At 37.0% G+C, this 24,484-nt stretch overlaps 1 protein-coding gene across 1 annotated transcript in view; it reads right to left on the reverse strand.

Annotated features, from left to right (window-relative positions):
* Positions 1-2,908: 2,908 nt before the first annotated feature.
* MARCHF11 (membrane associated ring-CH-type finger 11) overlaps positions 2,909-24,484 on the reverse strand; it is a 33,744-nt gene continuing 12,168 nt past the window's right edge. Inside the window, exons 3-4 of the mRNA XM_030506513.1 lie at positions 11,493-11,685; positions 2,909-4,215 (exon numbers count right to left, since the gene is read on the reverse strand). Of these exons, the coding sequence (XP_030362373.1) occupies positions 3,893-4,215; positions 11,493-11,685 (516 nt within the window). The 3' untranslated portion in view covers positions 2,909-3,892. The remainder of the gene's footprint in view (positions 4,216-11,492; positions 11,686-24,484) is intronic.

The following is a 24,484-nucleotide window of genomic DNA, read 5'->3' on the forward strand; positions in this document are numbered from 1 at the left end:
GTACAGGAAAGACATGGAGCAACTGGAGCAAGTCCATCAGAAAGCCCCCACCTGGAGGCACTTGCCCTCACTCACAGATACTCACAGAGCACTTGCCCTGTGAGGGGAGGCTGAGGGATCAAGTCTTGTTCAGCCTGGACAAGAGATGGCTGGAAGGGAGGCCTAACAGCAGCCTGCCAGGACCTGCAAGGGAGTTATCAAGAAGACAGAGCCATCCACTTCACAGTAGGGCATTACAGGACAATGACAGACAGTGTATGTAAGTTGGAACAGGACAAGAAGTAGGATAGAAGGAAATACTTCACCCTGGGGACAGTCAAGAACAGTTGTGAAATTTGCATCCTTGACCTGAGTAACCCAGTCTGACCTCAGATCTGTCCCTGGAGATTGGACTAGGTGTCTTCCTCCAGGTCCTTCCAACTTGAATTGTTGCCTGTGACTCATTCTATGAATATTTTAAAACTACCTTGAACTTCCAGCTAAATTTACTTGTGATCTATTTTGTCCTTAAGTTCTTTTACTTCTTAGGCTTGTTCTTTTTCCAAATTAAATTTTATTCTGCAATGTATTAACTGAGAGCAATAACATTTTCTCACAACTTCTGCTAAGCAGAACAAGCTACACTCTTCTGATTTCCTCATGTGAAATGAGTTTGTACTCCTTTTTCATCCTAATATCCCCTCTCTGCACCTGTTCTGATTTGAATTCATCTATCATGCATGTAGGTGATCACAGCACTGCAGTACTGCACAAATCCAAATACATTGACAATGAAGAAATAGTCCTACTCTGCACTCTTGCTACAGAAAACATTCTGCAGGACAACACAGCCATAGATGTCATTGTTTTCTTACAACTGCAGCCTGCCTATACTAATCCTGTCACTGTGTAACTTTTCCTGATCTTGCTTTCTACACGCAGGAATACATAAATGCAGACATATGCAAAATATTTGCCATAGAAATTATTGATGACTAGCCCTATTATTAAGAAGGCCTTTCTGACATTTGCCCTAAACATTTCTCTCACTACTGATTTTCATTACTCTTAATTGGACCATTTTTTTCCCTCAGAAGCTGTTAAGTGTTCTAGACCCAGGTGTCTTTCAAATATTTGCACCCTAAGTATTTGGATGTGAATGAAAAAGATTTCTCTACAACAAAATATTTTCATATAGTTCTCTATTTTGGTTTTAGGATCCTCTAAAAAGACCACTACAATACTCTTTAAATCCCAGAGATCGCAAGCACCTAGAAGGCGTGAGACATAACCTTTTCAGAATATTGATCCCAGAATGCTGCCTTCTCCTTATATCACAAGTGCTTTCTGAGATACTAAGTCTGATCTCAATTGGGTCATGTGGAGTTGTGATCCTTCTGGGAAAGCGGGCTTCATTAAGTAGTAATTAGGAACAAGTAATTCCCAATGATACAGCAAGTTTCCCCAGTCATAGCTTCTCTCATCTGTCTTTCCACAAATTCCTTCTCTGGGAAATTGTTTAAAGATAATCTAGAATGATCTAGAATTCTCATAGTTTCTCAATGAGCTTGCCTGTCATAAGTTGGTAAGTTGCCATGCAGGAGATGAGATAAATTGGCTTTTTTGAGATAGATAGCATTTTGTTGTTCATGGCTATGTACTGCTTTTCACAGTAATTGTTTAAAGAGCAGTAAGTCATGTGCAGATTCAGTAAGTGTAAATTTAAGCTTGTGAGACTGAAACACAGAATGCTGGGCCCTGTGTGGAGTTCCTTGGCTGGCTAAATGTTTATGAATATATAAGGAGCTCTTAGCTCCAATGCTTAAATTATTTCTGTCTCCCTTCCAAGTCTAGTTACAGAAGCCTCCTGTGTCTGGTCTTGGCATGTGAGCTTCTTATGGAGGGAAGGCACGCAGTGATTCCAGCATCATCCTGTTGATTCTTGAAAGGGCATTTTCCAGCCACAGCACTCCAGCCACTAACGAAATAGCTAACATTTTTCAGTTCTTAGTTACAACTTCTTTTGAAATGGAAAGATGTTAAACTGTGTACTGGGTGCAGATGCTTGGGGGGGACAAGCTGTAAGGGCGGTCTGTGTGAGGAGAGGCTGGGACTGCCCTGTGCTGGACACAGCCAGTCCCAAGCAGAGATTCCCCTGAGACAATGGAGATATCTTGGCGGAGCAGGTATTTCCCTGTAGCCCCTGGAGAGGACCGTGCTGGAGAAGATATCTACACTGCAGCCTCTGGAGAATGCCACGCCATAGCAGGTAGATGTGCCCTGATGGAGCTGTTGTGGCGCATGGAGAGCCCATGCTCCAGCAGGTTTATCCTGAAGGACTGCTGCCTGTGGGAAAGCCCTAGGGTGGAGCAGGGAAAAGTGTGAGGAGGAAGGAGCGGCAGAGGAGTTGTCATGGACTGATGACAGCCATCCTCTGTGCTGCCTGGGGGGAGGACGTAGAGGAGTTGGGAGTGAAGGGGTGAAGCTGAGCCTGGGAAGAAAGGGGAGTGGGGTGGAAGGAAGGTTTTGTTATGGTTTCGGTTTTGTCTTTGTTTTGCACCATCCATCTCCATTTTAACTGGAAATAAGTTAAATTAATTTTCCCCTGTTGTCTCTTTTTCACTTGTGACAGCAATTGGTAAGTGATGCCCTTCTCTTTGTCTCAACCCACAAGCTTTTTCATCTTATTTTCCCCATCCTGTCCTGCTGAGGGGTGAGAGAGCAGCTGGTGAGGATCTGACGGCCAGACAAAGTCAACCCACCACAAAATCTTTTAAGCAAGCTAGCGCTTTCAGAGTCATTTCAGCCCTACTTTTTCATCTTGGCCTTTAACAGACTTAATTATTAACTTGGAATATATTTCCATTTCCATTTGATTAAATGATGTCAGAATTTTTGCCATGAGAAAAAAACAGAGAAGCAAACTTCACAGCATTGGTTAGCTATCATGATACAGATGAATATCGTCTCATTTTTAATGATGATTCATTACCTGGCAAAATTAAGGCTCTGCATTATTTCTACTTCGGTTTCCATTAGGATTTCTTATTATCCCAGAAACTGTGATGTACATTTAAAAAAAAAAAAAGGCGAGAGAGAAAAAATATGAGATGTCAATGTCCTATAGTTAGAATGATACTAGAATTCACAGGCTGCTGAACTGAGCACCACTGCTTTAAAGGTAATGTCATTTCTGTGCACGGGCCCAAGCACCAGCACTCTGCAGATCTTAGAGACTCAAGAGGAAGTGCCAGACTCTTCCCCTGTCTGTGTCATACTGTGTCTGACATCTTGCACGTCCATGTGGGAGATCTAAAAGCAGAGCTCACATCTTCCCTTATGTTTTGCTGAACACATATTGGACTTCCTACTTAAAGGCAGGGGACAATATATCCCTTACTTACTTTCATACAGCTGAACTGAGCTAAGAACAACAACAACAAAAAAAAACAACCCAGAAAAAGAGGACTACTTGACTTGTGTCAATAATCTTTTTTTTTTTTGGAAGAAGATGGTTCAGTTTAATCCTCATTAAAGTGGGAAAAATAACAGTAGTGGGTTAAAGCCAGAGTTTAAGAAAATACATTCAAATATTTCTTTTTTTGCTTAAAAATGACTTACCTCATCATTCAAAGACCTAAGAGTTAAACTACATTGTATACACCTCAGGTACAAATTGACAAAAGATCTAATAAACCAGACTATATAAAAAGCAAGAGACTTTTTTTTTTTTCCCCCAGAAAAATGTATTTGTGTTTTAGCTGATCATATATATAAAAAGCATTAAATTTTTAAAAAATGTGTATATATTTTTCAAGTGTTAATGGTTTCACCATTCATTGTAACTACATTCCAAAGTTGTGCAACATCAGGGCACATTATCCTTATCTGTGTAGCACAGTGAGTATAATCTTTACACTGAGGTCACTCTCATCACTACTTCCCCAGAGCCGTTATCCCCTGATGAATCTTCCTGAGGTCTCATGCGGTTGAACAGATGTAACAATACATAGCCACACTGAAATCTTGGTGAGGTTAACTGTGTTGGGTGAACTAAACTTCTGTTTCTAAATGCAGTCAGTGGTAACCACAATGTCCTTCCTGATGAGGATTCTCCTCGATTGCTCTCTTCTATGTCTGTGGCTTTATCATAATTTAACACATCCCAGTGTAGATTCACAGCCCTCCAGCGCTTAAACACTCGATAAACAGATGCACCTTCATGTACTATCAGTCCTGAAATTAAGAAAACAAAGAGTTTGTACAAAATGTCAATAGATGGCATTTTGAAAGCAGAGATGTAACACATTGTGATGAATCTGGCAATTGCCAGAGCCTATTAAATTACTTGTAACTCTGATAATTCAAATAAATTGTACATATGCAATATAACCGGTTATTTGTGTGTTTAAGATTGGGATGCAGGAACATGCAGGGGAAATAAAATTGATCTGAATGAAAGCTCAGCATAACCAATACTGGAATAATCTGAGCATGCCTAACTAAATAAAGTACTTAGATTCAAGTAAATCAATATAAAAGAACCTTACTGGAGGATTTGTAAATTGACCGTTTACACTAGTGTTATCTTTGTTTATGGTAAATACTGTTTATTTATTGAGATTTATACTGGTTTAAGTAGCTTTTTAAGTAGGTTAGAACTTCTGTAATGAACAGGATGGTCTTAAATTCATTGAAGAGTGTTTGTAGAATTCAGTACAGATACAAATCTAACTGTTTTCACGTTCTTAGTTCAACATAGGAGCACAGAAGATTTATGAAAATCTGAAACGGCTGTAAGTATAATGACTTTCCTGTCTTCAGTTGGGCAAGAAGAAATTAAATTTTATTATTAACTATGATGAGCGTGGCAAGGCTGATGGGTTTTCCTCTTTCTCTTCAAAATTCAGTACAAAAAAGGTTAAGAAACATCTTTTTTGTTAAGACCCAGGAAATCTTTTAAAAGGTCCTTTAAAAGGTAAAAGGAAAATACAGATTTATTTGGAATCCTCAACAGGCCAATCTGCTTATGAACTTCCATGTAGCTTATACTTATGCTTATCAATCATGTGCATTCAAGCAATTTATTTAAATGAAAATCAATCTTAATTTTTCATATGTATATATGTATATGTATTTATACACACCCTCTTTACGTGTAAGTATTTCAAATATGAATTTACTGGGTAGATGCATGGGGCTTCAGCCTTTTTACTAGGTTTTTCCTCAACAAGCCTGGTAACTTATATGGTTCTGAGCATTGTCACATGTTTTCTCTGGCTCCGTGCTTTGGGGCAATCTGCCTAGCCAAAAACATTTACAGATTTTTTGTCCAGTGTGTTTCTTGCCTAATATTTTCCTATACATGGGCATATCTAGCCTGGTGTCACAGGCTATAGTCCTTTATCCCAGGAGACTGTATATCACCTGTTCCTACACCACGAAATTGTGATTTAAGTGTCTGAGGGCTCTTAGTTCATTAACAAACAGATTCAAAGAAAGATGACACAAGCAGAAAGGATGATAAAAACATTTATATGAACAGCAAACCTCAGATTCAAGTGCAATGATTTGCAGATAGCAATGACTACCCTAACACATTTTTAAAGATCGTTACACTTGAAGATGGAGAAACTAAAAGATTACTTTCAGAAAGACATGATAGCAAATGTAGCATCTCTGTAGGCTTTCAAGTTGCCTAGATTTCATTGAAGCATCTGATACAGCAAAACTAACACAATATAAACTTCATTAAATGTTAAATATTCTAAATGCATTTTATATCAGCATAGTATTTTAGTGGTCTTGATTGCAAGATGTCTACCTTCATCTTCTCAGATATATATATATAAAGCAACCTGTCCTAAAAATTTGGCAGCCATGTTAATACATATATGCATCTTTAAGACTAGCTATACTGCCTTAAAAAGGAAAAAGGATAAATATCTTTGATCAGATACAGAATGTACAAACCAAATAAGCCATGATTTTGTTGATGTGACAAAGATTCCCCCCACCCCCTTTTTTTTCTGTTGAATTTCCTGTAGAATGATAAAGCAGATGAGCATAATTTTCCCTCTACCTGTCCCTGGATCATAGTATCCTTTGGCCCAATTTCCCTCAAGACTGTGATGAAGCAAAATTGAGAGAACCTATTTACCCCCGTGTCAAGATTTTTGATACCTGCCTGCACTCCATTGGAACCTGAACAACATATTTCAGAACAGAGAAGGAAGCAATTGAGAAAGGATCATTTCGGTACATGAGGTACATTTGAACAGTCAAAAGTATCCTCAAAAATTATGACAGAAAAAGTTGTAGGACAACTTCTTCTGGGGAGCTCTTTTTTACTGTTTTTGAGCTTTCAGGATTTACTGAAATTATGTTTTCAAAGTTTTTCAACAATGGCAAAGAAGTTTTCTTTAAAATGGAAGCTGTAAAAGTCACAAATGTTCTAAAAGAGCTACCGAACAAAGGATCAAATACTGAAAGGCTTGAAATAAAGTTGTCGGATTTGGCAATGCTGAAGGAGAAAAGGAGCACTTTCATAATTCTGCCCGTAAAAAGCTTATTTCCCATCTGATAAAACTACAGGTTGAAAAAGACCTACATAGAAGAGGCAAAAGAATTCCAATAGATCTTTTGTCTCTTTGAAAGGTATTTTCCAAGGAGCAGGGGAAAAACAGCTCTCAGCATTGACGGTTCCAATGATGGTTTCCTTGTCAAGAAAGGAACAAGGTAAACAAGAGGAAAACTGGGTAAGCTGGAAATTTTCCAGGTGCAGATTTCTGATGCTCAAAATGTTAATTGTTAGTTGCTAAAGTGAAGCTATAAGGAAATGGCAGATTCTCCTTTTTCTTAAGAGATCCATAGCAATGAATGAAGATATAAGAGAGAAATCAGGGATAAATCCATGAATAATACTAACTTGTTCCAAATACCATGATTTCGACAACACAGAGGACACCATAGTTGCACAGTCTGGGTGGGGTGAGGGGGTGGGGGCGAGGGGAGGGGGGTGGAAATTACGTGTTTGATCCCGACGATCCCAAGAGGAAGTGTTAGAATTCACTACTGTTAGCTGTTCTGGCATTCTGTCCAATTAATATCTACAAGGAAGAGTTTTGGGATGATGGACCTGGCAAAATGTCCTAAAGCTCTAAGAAGACTTTAGATTAAGGTCTTTAGATTAATGTCTAAGATGTAGGGATGGCAGTAGGATCCCAACAATAGGATTATGGAGATATCCTAATTTTCTCCTACTGCCAAGTACTATGACATTCCTTCCCTCTATCCCAAGGATTTCTTGCCCTGAGTCACAAGACCACTGGGAACTTTTCATACTGCATATCTTTACAAGCAGGCAACTCATCTTAGTTCATTCAGATTTGGTGGTATTAGGTTCCAGTGTTGTTTTATTTATCACACTAGTCTTACTTATAATCATTTAGGAATGGTCCTCCTAGAAACATCATGAACTTTTACTAGGTAATAAAAGACCTTTTCAGAAACAAACTTTACCATTCGACAAAATGTCACGTCTTAATGCTATTCTAGGGCCCACAGATCTAAGAAAAATGCAGTAAATGCTCAAAGCATTAGCAAAACACGTTGACTCTAAAAATAGCAATATTTCTAAACTAGTTAGAATTATATCTAATAAAAAAAAGGAGACTTTCTGAGTAAAGAAATATTAAATGCAGCTAGAGGTATTCATTATAAGTAACTTCAGCCTATACATTTTTACAACTAGGAGTTACACAAATGTTGCTAGGCATCAAGTTCCTTGGCAGGGAAGAAAGAGGCTTCCAGAGGGCTATTCACACCTCACATTGGCTCCCATCTCTTACTCCCTTGCTATAGTACTACTGGCACCACTCATTTTTCTATTGCAATGTTACAACTGCTTTTCATGCTCTAAAGGAGCTGCACTGTTGTTCTGGGATTAGAAGTGAGCTGTTATCATTTGTGAGACATTTTGTTCATTTTAGAACCATTTATGACTAGTAGTTTTGATTATATTCTGGTGAAAATACATAAAATTATATGACTTCACTTTTACAAGAAATAATTGCTTGGTCTACAAAGTAAAATGGCAAAGGCTTGGTGTACTGTGCCCCTAACAAGGGGGTTATATTATGCATTCCTTTTGTATTAACTCACGAACTTACTCCCTTGGTAATTCCTGGTGGTCTGCAGAGCCGCTGCAACAGCTCTGGGTTTCACAGGCAGTAGTTCTTTCATTAACATGTTCAAGGTTTGCTTAGAAAACTTCTGCCGCCAGCGAGTTTCAAAGAGAACAGCTTTACACCCAGCTCAGATGCAGAAAAGTACAAACTAGTGACTTGTAGGGCTGAAACTGACACTGATAAGCAAAAACAATCCTGTTTGTTAGGAAGAATTCTGGAAAAAGTTAGAACAAGGAGAGTAATGGATACCAATAAAATATGTACACTGGAATGAAAAGAACATATTATATTGGTGATCTGTAATCTTTGGGAAGTTTCTTTTGGTGAAAAGTAAAACAAGACTGAAAATTAAAATACAAGTTACATGTAATTTACTTGATAAGAAAGAGGGTGGTATGCTACATATGGTGTAGAAATCAATCATTGGGAAAACAAATTTATATGTGCAAGTTTTCAAATATATCATTAAAATGTGTCAGTATCTTTAGGCAAACTGCTTTTAAAAATAATGACAACAAAGCATTTCAAAAAGTAGAGATATTTACACATCACAAATGACCAAAAATATTCATATTGTTTATGCAGAGCTGTAGGGAGGCACAACTGAAGGCAGTTGGAATACAGCACTTACTGACAAGTGCTTCAGTAACTCTAGCACTTGTCTTGAAATATGTGCTGCACAGGAAAACCCGTATGTCTGCATAGATTTTTCATTCAAATAAAGAGAGATTCCAGTGGGAGTATAGGTATTCACTCACTGTAAATCTTGTTGAAAACCAAGAGAATGCCATGGATGACTAAACACAAATGAGAGGAGAGAACATACTAAGTGAGAGCTGTGGCTGGCTGTAAGCATTACAAGCTTTATGATATAAGAAATTACATATAATAGGCAATGGTAAAATCATATGTTGGTGTCTTTTGGAGGTCATCAGCACAATGCACAGTGTTGTGGGGGTTTTTTTAATCATGCATATATAATAATTACATCCATCTATTAACGAACCTTATTTGAAGGTTTTAAATTGAAACTATCAATTAAAAATATTTCACTTTAGAGAAGAAAAGAAAAAAATAAAATTGGATAAAGCTGAATATATTAATAAATATTTTCTGATGCAGATTACTCGAAATTATATGCAGAATAAGTGGGATGAGTGAATCTGCATCATTAGAATTCTAAAATTACCAAACCTCATTTTGTAAAGCTTTCTGAATTTACAGATGCAGTTTAGTAAACTATTAAGTCATACCTGCACTTAAGTTTGTAATTACAAAACAGTGTCCAAATATCTTTAATTATAGTCTGTCTTACATAAAAAATTCCATGTATAATTTATGATAGGACAATAAAGTATGCATTTGTGCAATTACAGGTAAGCCAGTTTTTATCTGGTGGGTGAAGAGCCACACTTCTACTTTGCTCCTGCATGGTGCCAGTTAGGCTAGAAGCTCCATAGCCATGTCAGGTACATGTTAGTTCAGTAGCTTCCAGCCCAGAGGTATCTTGAGCCTTGCTGGCTTGAAGGGCAGCTACATGTCTGCATGTATCAATCTATTGAAGGTTTGCCTTCCAATTGTTTACGTTCAAGGCCAGACTGATGTGGTTATGGGCAACCTGATCTAGTTGAAGATGTCCCTGCTCATTGCCAGGGGGCTGGACTAGACAACCTTTGAATGTCCCTTCCAACCCAAACTATTCTATGATTCTATATAGTTAAATACACTAAGATTTCTGATCACTCACAGACGTTCTTGACTGACTTTGAGATTAATTTGGCTTAGGTGTCTTAACAGTCAAACAAATGGAAGGAAATGGAAATAGTTTGAAATAACTGGTTATTCCAGCTCGTTAATGCATACCAAAGAAAATTATTTATGATTGTAATCTTTGTGGAAAAAAACCAACCAAACAAAACTAACAGCAACAAAAAACCCCCACAGAATTCCATATAAATAAAACATTTACAATGCCTGAAGCACATTTTGTCTTGACTTGATTTTTTTTTAAACAAAAGCAAAAACCTCAATATTAGTGTTCAGGCAGAAAAAGTGGTGTTCAGGAATCAGCATCTAAGAGGACACGTAGCTGAGCCCTTTGTTTCATTTAAAAGCTGAGCACTTGTCCAGAGTATTAAGAAGCCTAGATTCTGTTCATTTTCCTGTCTGAGATTTGGGTTCACAGAAGAAAACCTGTGTTCTAAAATATTGCAGAGTGGGCTTCTCTTAGAAAAATTACAAAATAAACAGAACTGCTGATCCAGCTGAAATATAAATACTTTTACAGTAATGGGATGGTTTCAATAAAAGATGATATGGCTTTATGGTTGGAGAAAAAGCCTTGATATTAGGAATCACTCTGTTTCTTTGCACCTTATCGAGCAGAATTCAGCACTGTCCTTCTGAATTCCCATTTATGAGATTGACAACATTTGAGATTGATCAACATTTATCACTCTGAAATCTCAAATCAAACATCAGATAATGTTAGAATTTTCTTAAATTGTAATCTGAGAATGTGGTTTAATGTTTACTGCAATTATTATTTTTTCTCTGCAAATAATCGTAGCTATTTTAACAATCAATTCAAGGTTGTTTCATCAAATACTATGGGAGATTTCTATTTAAATATTTCTGGGTCCAGTATATTTTCAGAAATTTCAAAACTGGTCAAAATAGCTTTGCAGTAAACTGTATTTTCTTTTATAAGATTTCAGCTAGAGTTAAATGACTCGCGATTTTTTAATAGTGAATTAAGTTACTATAGTTAGCACCATTACAGCGCTTCATAACTGTTTATGATGTACAAAGAACTCATGCCTGTCCTCTCTGTTCTCTGTTACTAGCACAGCGACCTATATAAGTCTGTGCAACTTAATTTGGGGTATGTAATTTGATGACATCCTCAAGGGCTTTTTCTGCGCCTCATGATGGTACAATCTCATATACAGTGACACCAGTAGAAGACTTGACAGCACTTAGCAATAATCTGACTTATTATAATAAGTCAGCAATTATCTGACTTATTATTTTAATAATGTCTTTTGTCATTTTCACCTATTTAACTTCCTGAACTTTGCTAGCTGCTTATTTTTTTCAATAAATTGAAACTGATTGTGTTCTCACCACTAAGATCTTGGGGAGACACTGATGAATCTGAGAGTAAAGCTTTGGTTCTTTTCTCTTTGCAGCATTTGCTAAAGGTATCAGATGAGAATCAGTCTGCAAAGAACTGGAGTGATCCACTGGAGTGACCAATTAGAAAAATAGATATAGTCACAGTCTTAAACCACAGTCTGTGCTGTTTAAAGATTTTGAGCTTACCTATGCATACTAGATCCATAAAACCATACATTCCATAGCAGATTTGAAAAAGGATGTCCTTTCTTTGCCATACTGCATAAGGGCTGAAGGCTGACCATAGGAGCCAAGTCACACTTGCTACTAAGAACAGAGATCCTAGGATTACAGCAACCATCTGCACTTTCTCAACCAGTGTAATAGTAATGCTTTGCCACTAAAAGAGAAACAAAGTCGTATAAGATAAAAATGTTATTTTCTGTGATTGTACATTCAACTCCACTTTTTTCCTGAAATCAGAAATTAATATTTATACATATCTTCATAAATATTTACTAATATCCTCAATACTGACTTTTTTTTTTCCTATTTCATTTTAGTTAAAGTGAAACTAACAGTTGCTTCCCCGTCCTCTCCAGCATCACTATTATCACCATTTAGTTGTGAACTTTAGAAGAGTTAATAGTTTTATCTCTGGTTTGAATACATAGGCAAAAAAAAAAAAAAAAGGAAAGATTTAGTCTTAGGAATGGAACTCAGTCTTTCACATTTTTAGGCTAACGAACAGAATAAAAAAAATGTTGGGAAAACAATCTTAAGTATGCCGTATGTAAGTGTGACAAGCTGAAGATGACAACATTCCTTTCCATCCCACACCCCTAAAGTCAGAAGCCATTTTCCATTTTCCTGCTGCTCATCAACGAAGTTCCAGACATGCCACGGGAGTTGTCTTTCTCCGCATAAACCAGTGTTAATGGTACAAAAACACCTGCAGCCTAGCGTGGAAGCAACCTGAAGACTCAGGAGGAGCCCTGAATACAGGTAACACTGACATTTCTTTTCACTACACCCCAATTATGTCTACCTTTCCAGGGAAGGATGTATGCTCCATATGTGAGGTGACTGATTTATGGTGTGACAAAATTTAAATATAGAAGAGTATGCTTACTGATTCTGTCTAGATAAGAATAGAAATAAAATTCTGTCAAAACAAAGAGTCACAAAAGCAAAACACAGCATAAGAAGCATTCTAGATTACCCTTAACTTATATTATCTTTCTTGGCCATAATTGTCTATATCAGTTTGGCAGATGGGCCACTCTCACCCCATCACCTGTTCTAAAGCTAGTATGCAGACTCTGTAGACTCTCTTTTTTCCTGTTCCTTATTTTGCCTAACATGCCTGCCCACTTCTATAGCTGCTATAGGGAACAGGTGGAGGAAGCTACTCCAGTAAGGGCTTTATGACCTCTTTTCCCACCTGACAATAATTTTTCCTTTTTCCTGTTACTTTATGAAAGCTTTCTGTTTTTACCAACAGTTGAGTACTGTAATTCTATTTCCTGCTCAAAACATGGTCAGTTTTAAGCTCAGACCAGGTTGCTCAGGTAACACCTTGAAAACCTCTAAGTATGGAAACTGTTCAGCCTCTCTGGGTAACCTGCTTCACTTCTTGACTGTCCTCAGGTTGAAAAATGCTTTTCTTAAAAAAAAAAAAAAAATTCTTGTATGCAGTCTGGTCCTCTTTTGTTCGGATTTATGCTCTCTTCAATCAAGTACACTGTGAAGGGCCTGGATGAGCAATGAGGTCCTCTGCCCTTTCTTCTCTTTCAGCTTTTTCCATTAACTTCTCCACTGTTGCCTAATTTGCACATCTGGTGCTGCATGCCTTGTCTTGTTGCAGCCTTCTGAATATAATAGTATCAAAAAAAAAGCTGTATTACAATTCTTAAATTGTCTATCTTGAAATACTATCCTTTCATAATAAACTTATTAAATTCATACTAGCTACTTCATCGAACTTCAGGGTTTGGAATGGGGCTATTCATATTAAATAATACCTTTTTATGGTAAAGCAAATATAGACACTCATTTCCTTTATTAGAATTTTTTATTATAAGGTCAAGCAAGGTCATTAATAAGTGATGTATGACAGAATGGTGTGAGCATCTTATGACTCAGATATTACTTGCATACAGTATTTAAATGTCAGGGCTGAAATTCATCAGACTCTCTTTAGACTCTATAAGGTTATGTTCAACAAAATTATTTTCCATTTCTCAGCTGAAGCTGCATAGTGTGACTTAGCAGAAAACTGTCAAAAATGCAATTGGTTATGTATCTCTTTCTATCTTCTTTTATTATCAGCATGAGACAGACCTGTAATGAATTTGTTCAGAATGCCTGAAATCAAAGTACATTTACATGAAGCAAAGCTTTAAGTGTCACAAAAATTTTAAACTGTCAAATTCACGGAAGCTGGCAATAAATTGAAAAGACTGTAATATCACTGAAACAAACAGAAGATCTTCCACGGTACAATTTCAGCAATGCAGAAGTGTCTAAACTCACTTCAGCTTATTTTAATTATTTTTTTCTTTTTAAACTTAGATTGTTCATAAGTATTCTGCAAAGATAGCACTGAACAGAAGATAAAGTAGTCTGAATATTTGGGATAAGTAACGCAGCATGCAGTCTAGATGTAAAGCCAACCCCTTATTCTGGTGTTGTCTGACAACCAATTTCTATTCCTATCTCCCATTCAAACAGAATCAACCACTCCTACCATCTTTTTCCATCTCATGAGAGCTTTTGTTGGCTTTTCCCTAACTTTTTCTTTCTATAAAACCTTGACCTTACAAAGTCCTAACATAGATATGATCTTCATTTCTTCCTAACATCTTCTCAAGAATGTGTTCCGGTTATTTTGCTATTCTCCTGATCAGATGAATTGTCTGTCAAGAATGCTAGCAATTGAATTGCTCAACTTCAATAAATTCACTAATACCAAAGAGTCAGCATATTAGCATGCTATTAACCAGGAAGGGGAGCCTCCCCAGCTAGTGATAAAATACACAGGGATCCCAGAGGTTGTAATTCCTAACTCCTTTGCTTTTAAAAAACAAACAAAACAAACCCCAACAAAATAGAACAACCAAGAAGCCTAAAACGGGTTTGGATGTTTTCTTCTATTACTCATCTACTTTGGCCATTGAGGTGTTCATTACCTTTCTTCTACAAAAGAAACTGTAGTCTTCTACCTTCCTGATATGAAGCCCAGTAATAACCAAGCAATGTAAACATTTTAGGAAATTTTCCTCCCTGTAAGTTAATCTGTAAATTAAATTAATTGATGAGATCCCACAATTGATGGAGGAAGGACTGTGTGCATAAGATGGAAGACATTCAGGAAGCCCACAAAGTTTTATGCGAAACTGCTGACCTTCCTCCTGCTGCTAGGCAGCCTGCCATAAGAATCCAACACCCTTAGAGTGATGAGGTAGAATGGATTGGTAGCAAGCTCTAACATGGGATTAGTTTGGGGACCTTGGTTTCCGTGTATGTCCATCCTTAGTGCTAATGGCAAGAAGACTATGAATGTTCCCAATGGTTAACTTACCTCAAACGAATTTTCCTCCTTGTTGCCCACCTCCAATCAGTTTTGATTCAAAACAGCCTGTGATTGCCTCTTGGGAAATGAAGTTTCCCCTATAACTTTTACTGAGTTTGAGTACAAATTATAAACAGCTAACAGATGTTACTGAGACAGGCATATTTTTTACATACTGAAAAAGTTGTTCTGTAGTTATGAAGTTACTCACATTTAAATAAGTTCTGAAGGTTCAGTTCTTTACTTAGCCATGGACAGTGTTAGCCATTAGGCAACAAGAGGAACTGCATAGGACTGTATCCTTTGGCGGCATTGCATTTCATAACAAGGCTTGTGAAGACAAACTGGAATTGTGGTCACACTGTTTTCTTCTACCTGAACTCAGTCACAGCATAGCTAATGCATGTGACTATACACTCTGACAGACACTCAGGAACAGAAGACTTTTTCTAACATTCTTTTTATAGTACCAAAAGCCACCTAAACTTTGATTTCTCACAATCGTTTACCTTATTGTATGCCTTGTTACATGTAGTTATAATCACTTCGCCTTTTAATGTCAAATTAATGGCTTACAATAAAGGGGTCACAAAAATAATGTAGTAAAAATTATTAAGTGATAGTTGAGAATTTCCATTTAGAATTTAACAGACTGAATTATTTAACATTCCAAATTGAATGATCTCATTATAAGTGTGTCATAATTTAAATCCATTATTTCCATAAAAGTGTTTCTCATTTTCCTCATATAACTTGTCACAATTCATAACTGCTTGTGATTGTAAAATATGACTTCCTAATTTGTTTGTCATTTGCTGACTATACATTCCATAATCATTAACAGTTCTTTTAGCTAAGTATTTTGCCAAGTTAGAAAGATCTATACAGCCTTTTAGTGTCAGCTTCTGTAAAGTACGACCCTAAAAAATAAATATTATGAGAAAGATTACCATTTTTTCTTAGAAACTAGAAATTGAAAGAAAATGTTATTTTGTATCTGACAACTATAATAATAATGTGAGCAAATTTTCAGATTCATTAAAAAGAATCTCATTTAAATTTCTATGAATTGGGATCCCATTTTGTGGGAACACATTTTACTTTAATACACAATGACAATGGAATCTTCCTTTGAAAATAGTTCCTTCATAAACAAAACATAATTCATGCTTCTGATTTTAATGTAATACTGTCTGCCCCTTGAAAACTTCCTACACTTTTACTTCTACTGACACTTCATTATGTTTGGCTCTTTTAATCTTTTATTTACCACTACTCTTCCTTTCATGAATCATTTGAGAGTCTAGTACATTAATGGTAGACTGTATTTCTAATGCTGACCCCAGAAACATTGCTTCTCTTCTAAGGGCACTGTCAAGCAGAAATACTGCATAATTTATTATTTTTTGAGGCTGAGACTTCCGCAAGTTGAAAGAAACATATTGCTTTGATGGACTAATTGTTAAAGAATAAAGTTAATACACTAATATGCATGTCCTTGCTAACATAAAGATGGATATAATATTCAAATACCTGTCATCTTTGAGATAAATCAATATTAACTTGGCTTTTTTTTAATGGTGCCTTGTAAAAGCCCATTGATTATTGTAAAATACATGGCAGAGAAGTGATAAAAGAAGTCCTGACTGAGACTGTACTTGTACTTAGAATACATTACATAAAAATGTCTGCAATGAAACTCCAGGTCTTCCTACGTCCTTAATAAAGAATAAAAAATTTCCCTATGGCTCCCTGAACATGTACCAGCTTCAGCTGTCCTATTTGTAATGCAACAAAACTCCTTAAACCAAAGAGCTGTTGCGGGTTAAACCACTTTGTTCTCTCAGAAACACAGCTTATTATGGACATTGCTGACCGAAACCTCTCATTCCCTCTAGTCATTCTTGATTGCGTATTTTATATAAAGGTAACTAAAAAGAACTGGCAGTGACCTATTATAACATAACATGATTAACCTGAATACATATCAATTATATGACTTCAAAAGTTTTTGTTGGTTTGCTCTAATTGCTCTGATTGCTACAATCAGGCAGCTCTGACAAGAAAAAAGTTCTTTCTTACTGTCATTTATTATGCATAATGGATTTGCAATCTGTGTACGTATGAATAAAATTCTTACAGAAGCAAAAGAACATGAAGATTTAGGTCCAACAAACCATTTTTTAAATGTCTGTTCTGTACCTTGTTAGTAGTCTAGATGATTAGATAATAAAGTTTCCTAACATGTTTTGAAATAAGCAGACATTGACTATGTGATTTAATATGCAACCTGATTTAGTATTGCTAATTTATTGACCAGCCTGGATAGAAAATGCATAGTTTTGAGTACATACATACACACAAACATTTGAAATGTCTTTTTTTGCTATAGGCTTCTGGGTTTATGTCTTTTTAAAAAAAAAAAAAGAATCAATGCCACGAAAATTGCAGCTCACTATTAATGCTTTTTAATAATTTTTAATAATTTTGATAAATTATTAACACATAGAGTGCCTGTAGTCATAATGCCCATTATCTTTTCATATATTAGAGAGCTCATCAGTACAGATAGTTTGACGTGTATGCAACTTCCCAGTCTGACTGGAAGGCTGTACCAGTATTTTACCTGGGACGTTCTGAGAGCATAACATTTACTGTGGAGGTGCTGTCCATCCGTGCACCACATAGCAATTTAGTTGATAGTTACCTCATCTACACATACAGTGGATGCAGCTCAGATTTCTGAGTGCCCAGAAACCTGGACATCCTAAGCTATGTACAAAATCTTCACATTCTATTACATTCACCTTTCAAAATCTTAGTATTCATTAAGCAGAATAGTTTAAGATTTTATCTTACTATTTTTAAAATCATAATAAAATCAAGATCAATTTTTTTCTAATTCCTGATTTCTACTTTTCATTAAGAATTGCCTGTCAATCCACCAGGATCAAATTCTGCCCAAAATACATATCACCAAATACTTAAAAGTCATGGTGTGTTGTAGGGATGTATCTGTGAGAAATTTGCAAGGTTAAAGTGAATTATTCTCAAGTCAGCTTTTAATTCATATGAGACTCTAATCAATTAAGTTTAGCTTAGCAGCTTAGTTCTTCAGTATTTCATGGACATGTGTGTATTTGGCAAAAGCCAGTGAATGAAAATTACCACTCTATGTGAATAAATACTATTTCTACTGTAAAGAAGGAACTGTTCAATTTCTGTTGCAACTTTATTGGAAATACCGAGTTTCACTGCAACATATATGTACTCTTGATAGTCTTATCTGAAAATTAAATATGAATGAATGGAGGGAATGAAAGCCTGCTATGGTGGTTGAATTCTCTGCAACTTAAAGATGATCTGCAAAATTAAACTGAAAAGTTAGCTCAAGCAGAGATTTTTATGTTATGGATAGGTCCACATTCCTGAAGAACACTGAGGAAAAAAACCCCCCACATTCATTCTAATTATTTAAAAAACATAAGTCTCAGCAAGATTATAAACCAGCTGTGTGAAGGAGGTATTAACATTTTTCATGCTGACTAGTCACTTAGGAGGGTATTTCTCTTTGGACACAAATAGTATCAAAAGGGGTTCTGGAGTTGCTTTTTCCTTCTGTCCTGGGAAAGGTACTGTTTGTAAATTCTAGCTAAAACTGTTGAATACTTTTAACTGAAAAGTTTTTGAGCATGAAGCTAAAAGATGTGCAAAAAATTGCTCAGCATGGAGGTACAGAACAAGCTTCTTTCACACAAATGCCTTAGACACCCATCAGTATAAAGAGAGGTCATCTATTCTTGATTGTTTCTGCTGATGTCTTCTTGTCTATCTTAGTGAAAGTATTCAAGTATTAATTCTAGTTCACTTATTGAAACTCACACTTCATCTGCTAGCTGGATTTTCCAAAAGTGCTGGCGACTCTTTCTCTGTCTTTTTGACTCTATGAATAATTAAATAATTTTTACAATCCATACAAGAGGAAACACTTAGGATATATCTGAGAATATTCTACACCCTCATGGCTGGTGCATGCCCTTGTGAGAGACCTTCACTCAAACCTGTTGTTCACCTCAGTTATAGAAAGGGTTTAAACTTCCACCTCTAAATATGCTATTTTAATAACTGAGATTTACATGGTATTTAGGATATTCAATAGTCGCACTCCTTTCAAGTAATTTATTGGAACACTTCCATTTCCCATACAACACCTAGATATTCACTGAACCAAAGAGGAAGCAAATTAAATTGATTCCTCTATTCACATCACCATCAGGATGAGTAGGGAGATGATTTTAGTATGGTACAAAGCATCAGGAACTATTTCTGACACTGTCCTATTACAGTGGGTTCTGGATGCTGAAAAACCCTTCCTATTGCCATATGGCAATGATGTGTTTCAGCATTGAAGGGTACAACTTCACCAGAACAACTGAGTACAACTATTGGCCCCTGACATTTTTTAATAAAAACTGATTCACAGAATGGGATCAGAATTTTCATGTGAACATCTGGAAAATGCACATGAGGGAAGAGACGATCCTTATTTCATGTGCTTCTTTGTAAGATATAAGCTGAAGGAAACTTTGGATTTTGAGGGTAACAAAAAGACTAAAGAAATATATCCTGAGGTCAGAAGTAAGGCTGTTGCCTTGACTACTCCCTAAGCAAGATTATGTGTATCTTGAGTGAAGGTTAAAAGGCAGGATGATAAGAATATCAAGGTAACCAAGGTATTATCTACTTGCATGTAAGCATGAAGACAGTCCTGTGTTCTGGCTTGTACAAAATTTGGCAGAGCCCGCTCTGAAAGTCAGTTAGAATGTAATTTATTAGATTGGCAAATCAATTAGATTGATTCTGGAATCAATTAAATTAGTAATAAATCTTCACTTGAAGACAATTTGGTCCTAATCTTAAAATCTTAAACTGTGCAAATGAGTATAGTAAATAATATACTGCTTGAAACTTTGACCTAATGGAAGAATTAACTTATTAATTAAAATTGTTTTATATATTATAAATTGTGTATAATAATTAAACTTTGTTAGAAGATGTGCAATATATTTATAATTACAATAGTTAATATCATGTATGCTTAAAATTATTAATAATGATTTTAAATATTAAGTTATTAATTTAAAAATAAACAGCAACATTTTAGAAGTAGATTGCCTGTTTTTTCGGGTACTGTTACATACTCACAACTACAAACTAGTAGGTACTGTTGCTTGAATCAGTAATCAATTTTTTCTAATTGTCCTGGGTTCAGCTATAGCAGTCATTTTTCTCCTGCTTAGTAGCTGGTGCAGTGCTGTGTTTTTTAACTTTCAGCCTGGGAACAACGCTGATAACACTGATGTTTTTAGTTGTTGCTAAGTAATGTTTATTCCAACCAAGGACTTTCTCAGTCTCATGCTTTGCCAGGGAGGAGGGGAAGCCGGGAGGAAGCAGAGACAGGACACCTGACCCAAACTAGCCAAAGGGGTATTCCATACCACAGCACGTCATGCCCAGTATATAAACCGGGGGGAGTTACCCGGAAGGCCCAGATCACTGCTCGGGTCGGGCTGGGTATCGGTCGGCGGGTGGTGAGCAATTGTATCCTCTCCCCTTGTTATTTCACTAATCGTTATTATCATTGGTGGTAGCAGTAGTGGTTTTGTGTTATACCTTAGTTGCGGGACTGCTCTTATCTCAACCCGTGGGAGTTGCATTCTTCCCATTCTCCTCCCCATCCCTCCGGGAGCGGGGGGAGGAAGAAGGGGGGGGGGGGGGGAGTGAGCGAGCGGCTGTGTGGTTCTGAGTTACCAGCTGGGCTCAAACCACGACACTAATAGTTTGGGGTAGCCATGGTTTTAATCACCCAGTTACATTTAAGACTCCATTTTTAAGATCTGAAAATATATAAGATGTAGTTCTTAATTACAGAAAGTGGCAATTTAGATACAAAGTATCATCAAATGCAATAGCTATATCTGTAAAAAAAGAAAATAGTTGCCTTTCTAGTATACATTATACCAGAAACTACATATTTCTCTCTAACTATATCATGAATATGTCTGAAATCCCTTGGACTAATTACATTAAATTGCACAATATAACTGATGCTTTTGAACAGTGAAAATATCCAGCTTTCTGACTTGTTATATTGTGCATCAGTATTCATAGTACTGCAAGAAGCAATGGTTATAATATCAAAAACTGTAATATCCATTCATATAATTGTGTTTGAACATCCCTAAACTATAAATTGTGCTTGGCTTAATGGTGCTTATAGGACTTACACATAACCCATGTACCATCTCTTGCAGTACCAACATAAACATAAAAATACCTTCAGTTTCTCTCAAATATAAGAAGCACCTAAAAGAATGAAAGGTAAGTACATTCTGCCTGCATGGAAAATATCCTTATCAAAGAACCACTTTCTCGTTTGCATAGTGTTGTTTTTCAAGTTTATGTCTATAAACACAGTCACATTTTGTTGTCTCTAGACAACAGTCCTTATGTTCGCTAATTACATATGACGGAGGTATAAGTCTTCTTTTCAGAACAGCAGCTCTGAGATTGCTCTGTCCTACAGCCAGCACTTTTTCTAGATTCCTTAAAAATATTAGCAGTAACAACTGAACTCTGATGAAACTAGTTCAAAGCACTCTTGGAAAAACACCCCAGTGGTCCTATAGGATATGTGTCCTGAAACAATTTGTTACCCACTTGGAAAATTTTTTGCACATAGGCTGCTGGGTTTTTTGACGTCTCTGGAATAAGAGGTCAGGCAAGCAGGTCTTCTGGTTCTGCCATTGCAGTTAGAGAAAAATTCCAATACCCAAAGTTCGTGAGCAACTCATCTTTACAAGGACAATCCCCAATGAAGAAAGCAAGGAAGGTTTCTCCATCTCAGGTGGAACTCTCACTCACTCACTAGACTCTAAGAAACACCAAGACTGCAAGGTGAGAAAATGCAAAGCATCTAAGACTAATGACTGCAGACAGAGCTAATGGAATATGTCTCAGCACTGTGAAACGGCTAGAATAAGATCTCTTGGCTCAAAGCATGTGAAGAGATAACTGGCCTGGGCAGCTGGTAAGGGAAGGACATAATAGTCTTCTTCACGCATGTTTGCCCACTCAGACCTGTCTGACTGTTAGTAACTTATCCAGCATCCAGCTCTGAAGTAGAGAATACCCAATATGGCTCAGTAGCTGAAGAAAATACATGAAAAAGAAAAAGAAACCAAACCCAAACCCAGGAAAATGGGCAGTATTCTGACAGACACCAGACAGCTTTTGCTATGCTGTAGTGAAGAGGACCATTTCTGCAGTTATTGGCCGTAACTCATACAGGATTCTAAGGGAGAAGAACAATTGAAGGAAGGAAAGCATGATTTCTCCCAGGGAACTGGGAATGACCATGCTGAAGGATGGCATGGTCCATGCTGGTATTTTTTTGTGACTATGAAAAAACAAGCCTTGGCAACTTTTCAATAGTAGAACAGCTTTTAGAATGTCACTTTTGAATGCCTGCTCATGGTCTACCAAAGTGAAGCAGCTCAGGCACTCAGCCAACAGACTAACTGAGTCCAGTAGTGGAATTCTCCAGCAGGTAGCTGTACAACACCCTGCAGAGATGCCTAGTGCCACAGACAATCAGTAGGATTGTGGTCTTCAAGCACATACAGAAATTTTCAGAAAGAGCTTTGAAAATAAACATGAGATGCAAATTAATCTCCCCTCGGAGCAATGAAAATTCCCACACGAATTTCAGTTTATAAATAAAGTTATTTAACTTTTTCAAGTAATTTTCTTTTTAATATCATAACACATATTCTACAAAACCCTCTTCCCCCTTAAGGGGGCCTACAGGAATGATGGGGAGGGACTTTTTACCAGGGAGTGTAGTGGTAGGATGAGGTTTAATGTTTTAAACTGACAGAGGGTAGATTTAGATTAGATATTAGGAAGAAATTCTTCACTGCGAGGGTGGTGAGACACTGGCACAGGTTGCCCAGAGAAGCTGTGGCTGCCCCATCCCTGGAAGTGTTTAAGGCCAGGCTGGGTAGGGCTTTGAGCAACCTGGTCTAGTGAAAGGAGTCCCTGCCCATGGCAGGGGGTTGGAACTAGATGATCTTTAAGCTCCCTTCCAACTCATACCTGTCTACAATTCTATGATTCCCCTGAATGGAATTAGGCCTTGATTACCAGGAAGAAAAAAAAAAAAAATAGACCATAACTCCTGTTGAAGCAACTCCCTATACCAAGAATCTTCCTGACTTCTGTCACAGTACTGGAAAAGGAGTAGTCAGCATAGTTACTGAGGGGAGTAGAGAAATAGTCACAGGTTGAATCTCATAGTCAAGGGTCACTTCCTTAGGGATTGATAAGTCAGAGGTAACAATGGTTCAGTACCTAGATAACATGGCCAATTCATCAGCAAAATTAGGAAAGGATGGGGAAAAAGGGACAGTGTGACACAGAGACAAAGATATGGCTTCTTATTCACACCTCAACTATGCTAATTCCAGGTGAGAGGACATAGCACTGTGGAAATCTAGATGATTTTTAAGTAAACAGACTTGAAGCCTGTACCTCTGAACCCAGATAAGGAAGAAAGAAACATTTTGGAGGTTATCCTGGGGATCTAGTACGTTAGAGACATACAACAAAGACAAAGATTCACTTGTGTCATGTGATAAACACCAGGAGTAACTTTAAACTACCAAAACTATCTTTTCCTCTGAAATAGTCCAGGCTAGAAGACTGAAGTCCTTGGATCTTGTAGGTCCTAATTGCTGTGGCTAGGTTCACAGCAATTATACCAACAAGATCTACAAAAGCATGAGGGAAAGGCACAGAGGAAAGGCAAGTTTCCAAAATCCCCACAGCCATAAAATCTTTGCAGTGAATGCAGATTTTCCACAGATTTCTGAACATATTCAAGTACATGGTGACCATATCCACTCTCAGTGGAGAAACTCTGAAGTACATGTATTTCCCTAGAATAACCATCAATTTCACACATTTTCTAAATCTGTTACCCAAGGCTATAGGAAGGAAAGGACAGGCTGGACCAGAAGATTTTGAAATCCCCAAGATGCATTTGATGGTCTCTCTCATTACACTGACTAGTGGATGATATTAAGAACTTGCTCTTAGGTTTGACATATGTCAGAAGGCATCTGTAATTAATCAAATTTCTATTTGGTGCAAGAATCCAGAAAGCAATGAGATGATAGGTAATACTCTGTAAATGCTGCCTGAGGAGGAAGTGACCCTCTTTATTAAGTCTCAGGAGGATTCTAAGTCATAATTGTACTTTTAAATGCAGGCAAAGTGTCTTTTTTGGAAGGTGACATCAAATGATTGGAGTTTCTGATGATTCCTGTGTTCACTAAAGGAGGAGGCTATGTGGAGGACAATGTTGCACATGCAGGAAAAGGCTGTAAGTGTAGGGCTCCTATATTCTATTTGTGCTATTCTGATGTGAACCAGTGAGCTCACATCAGCTGTTATGCCAATTCCTTCAAGTAAAATATGTCATATTGCTTTCCTCCTATGAAACAGCAGCCCTGAAATTGAGATGCAGAATTTAGTCATCCAAGGAGGAACACAAAGTACTGGA

The sequence above is a fragment of the Strigops habroptila genome, chromosome 1, assembly GCF_004027225.2.
Source record: "Strigops habroptila isolate Jane chromosome 1, bStrHab1.2.pri, whole genome shotgun sequence".
NCBI classification, from domain to species: Eukaryota; Metazoa; Chordata; class Aves; order Psittaciformes; family Psittacidae; genus Strigops; species Strigops habroptila.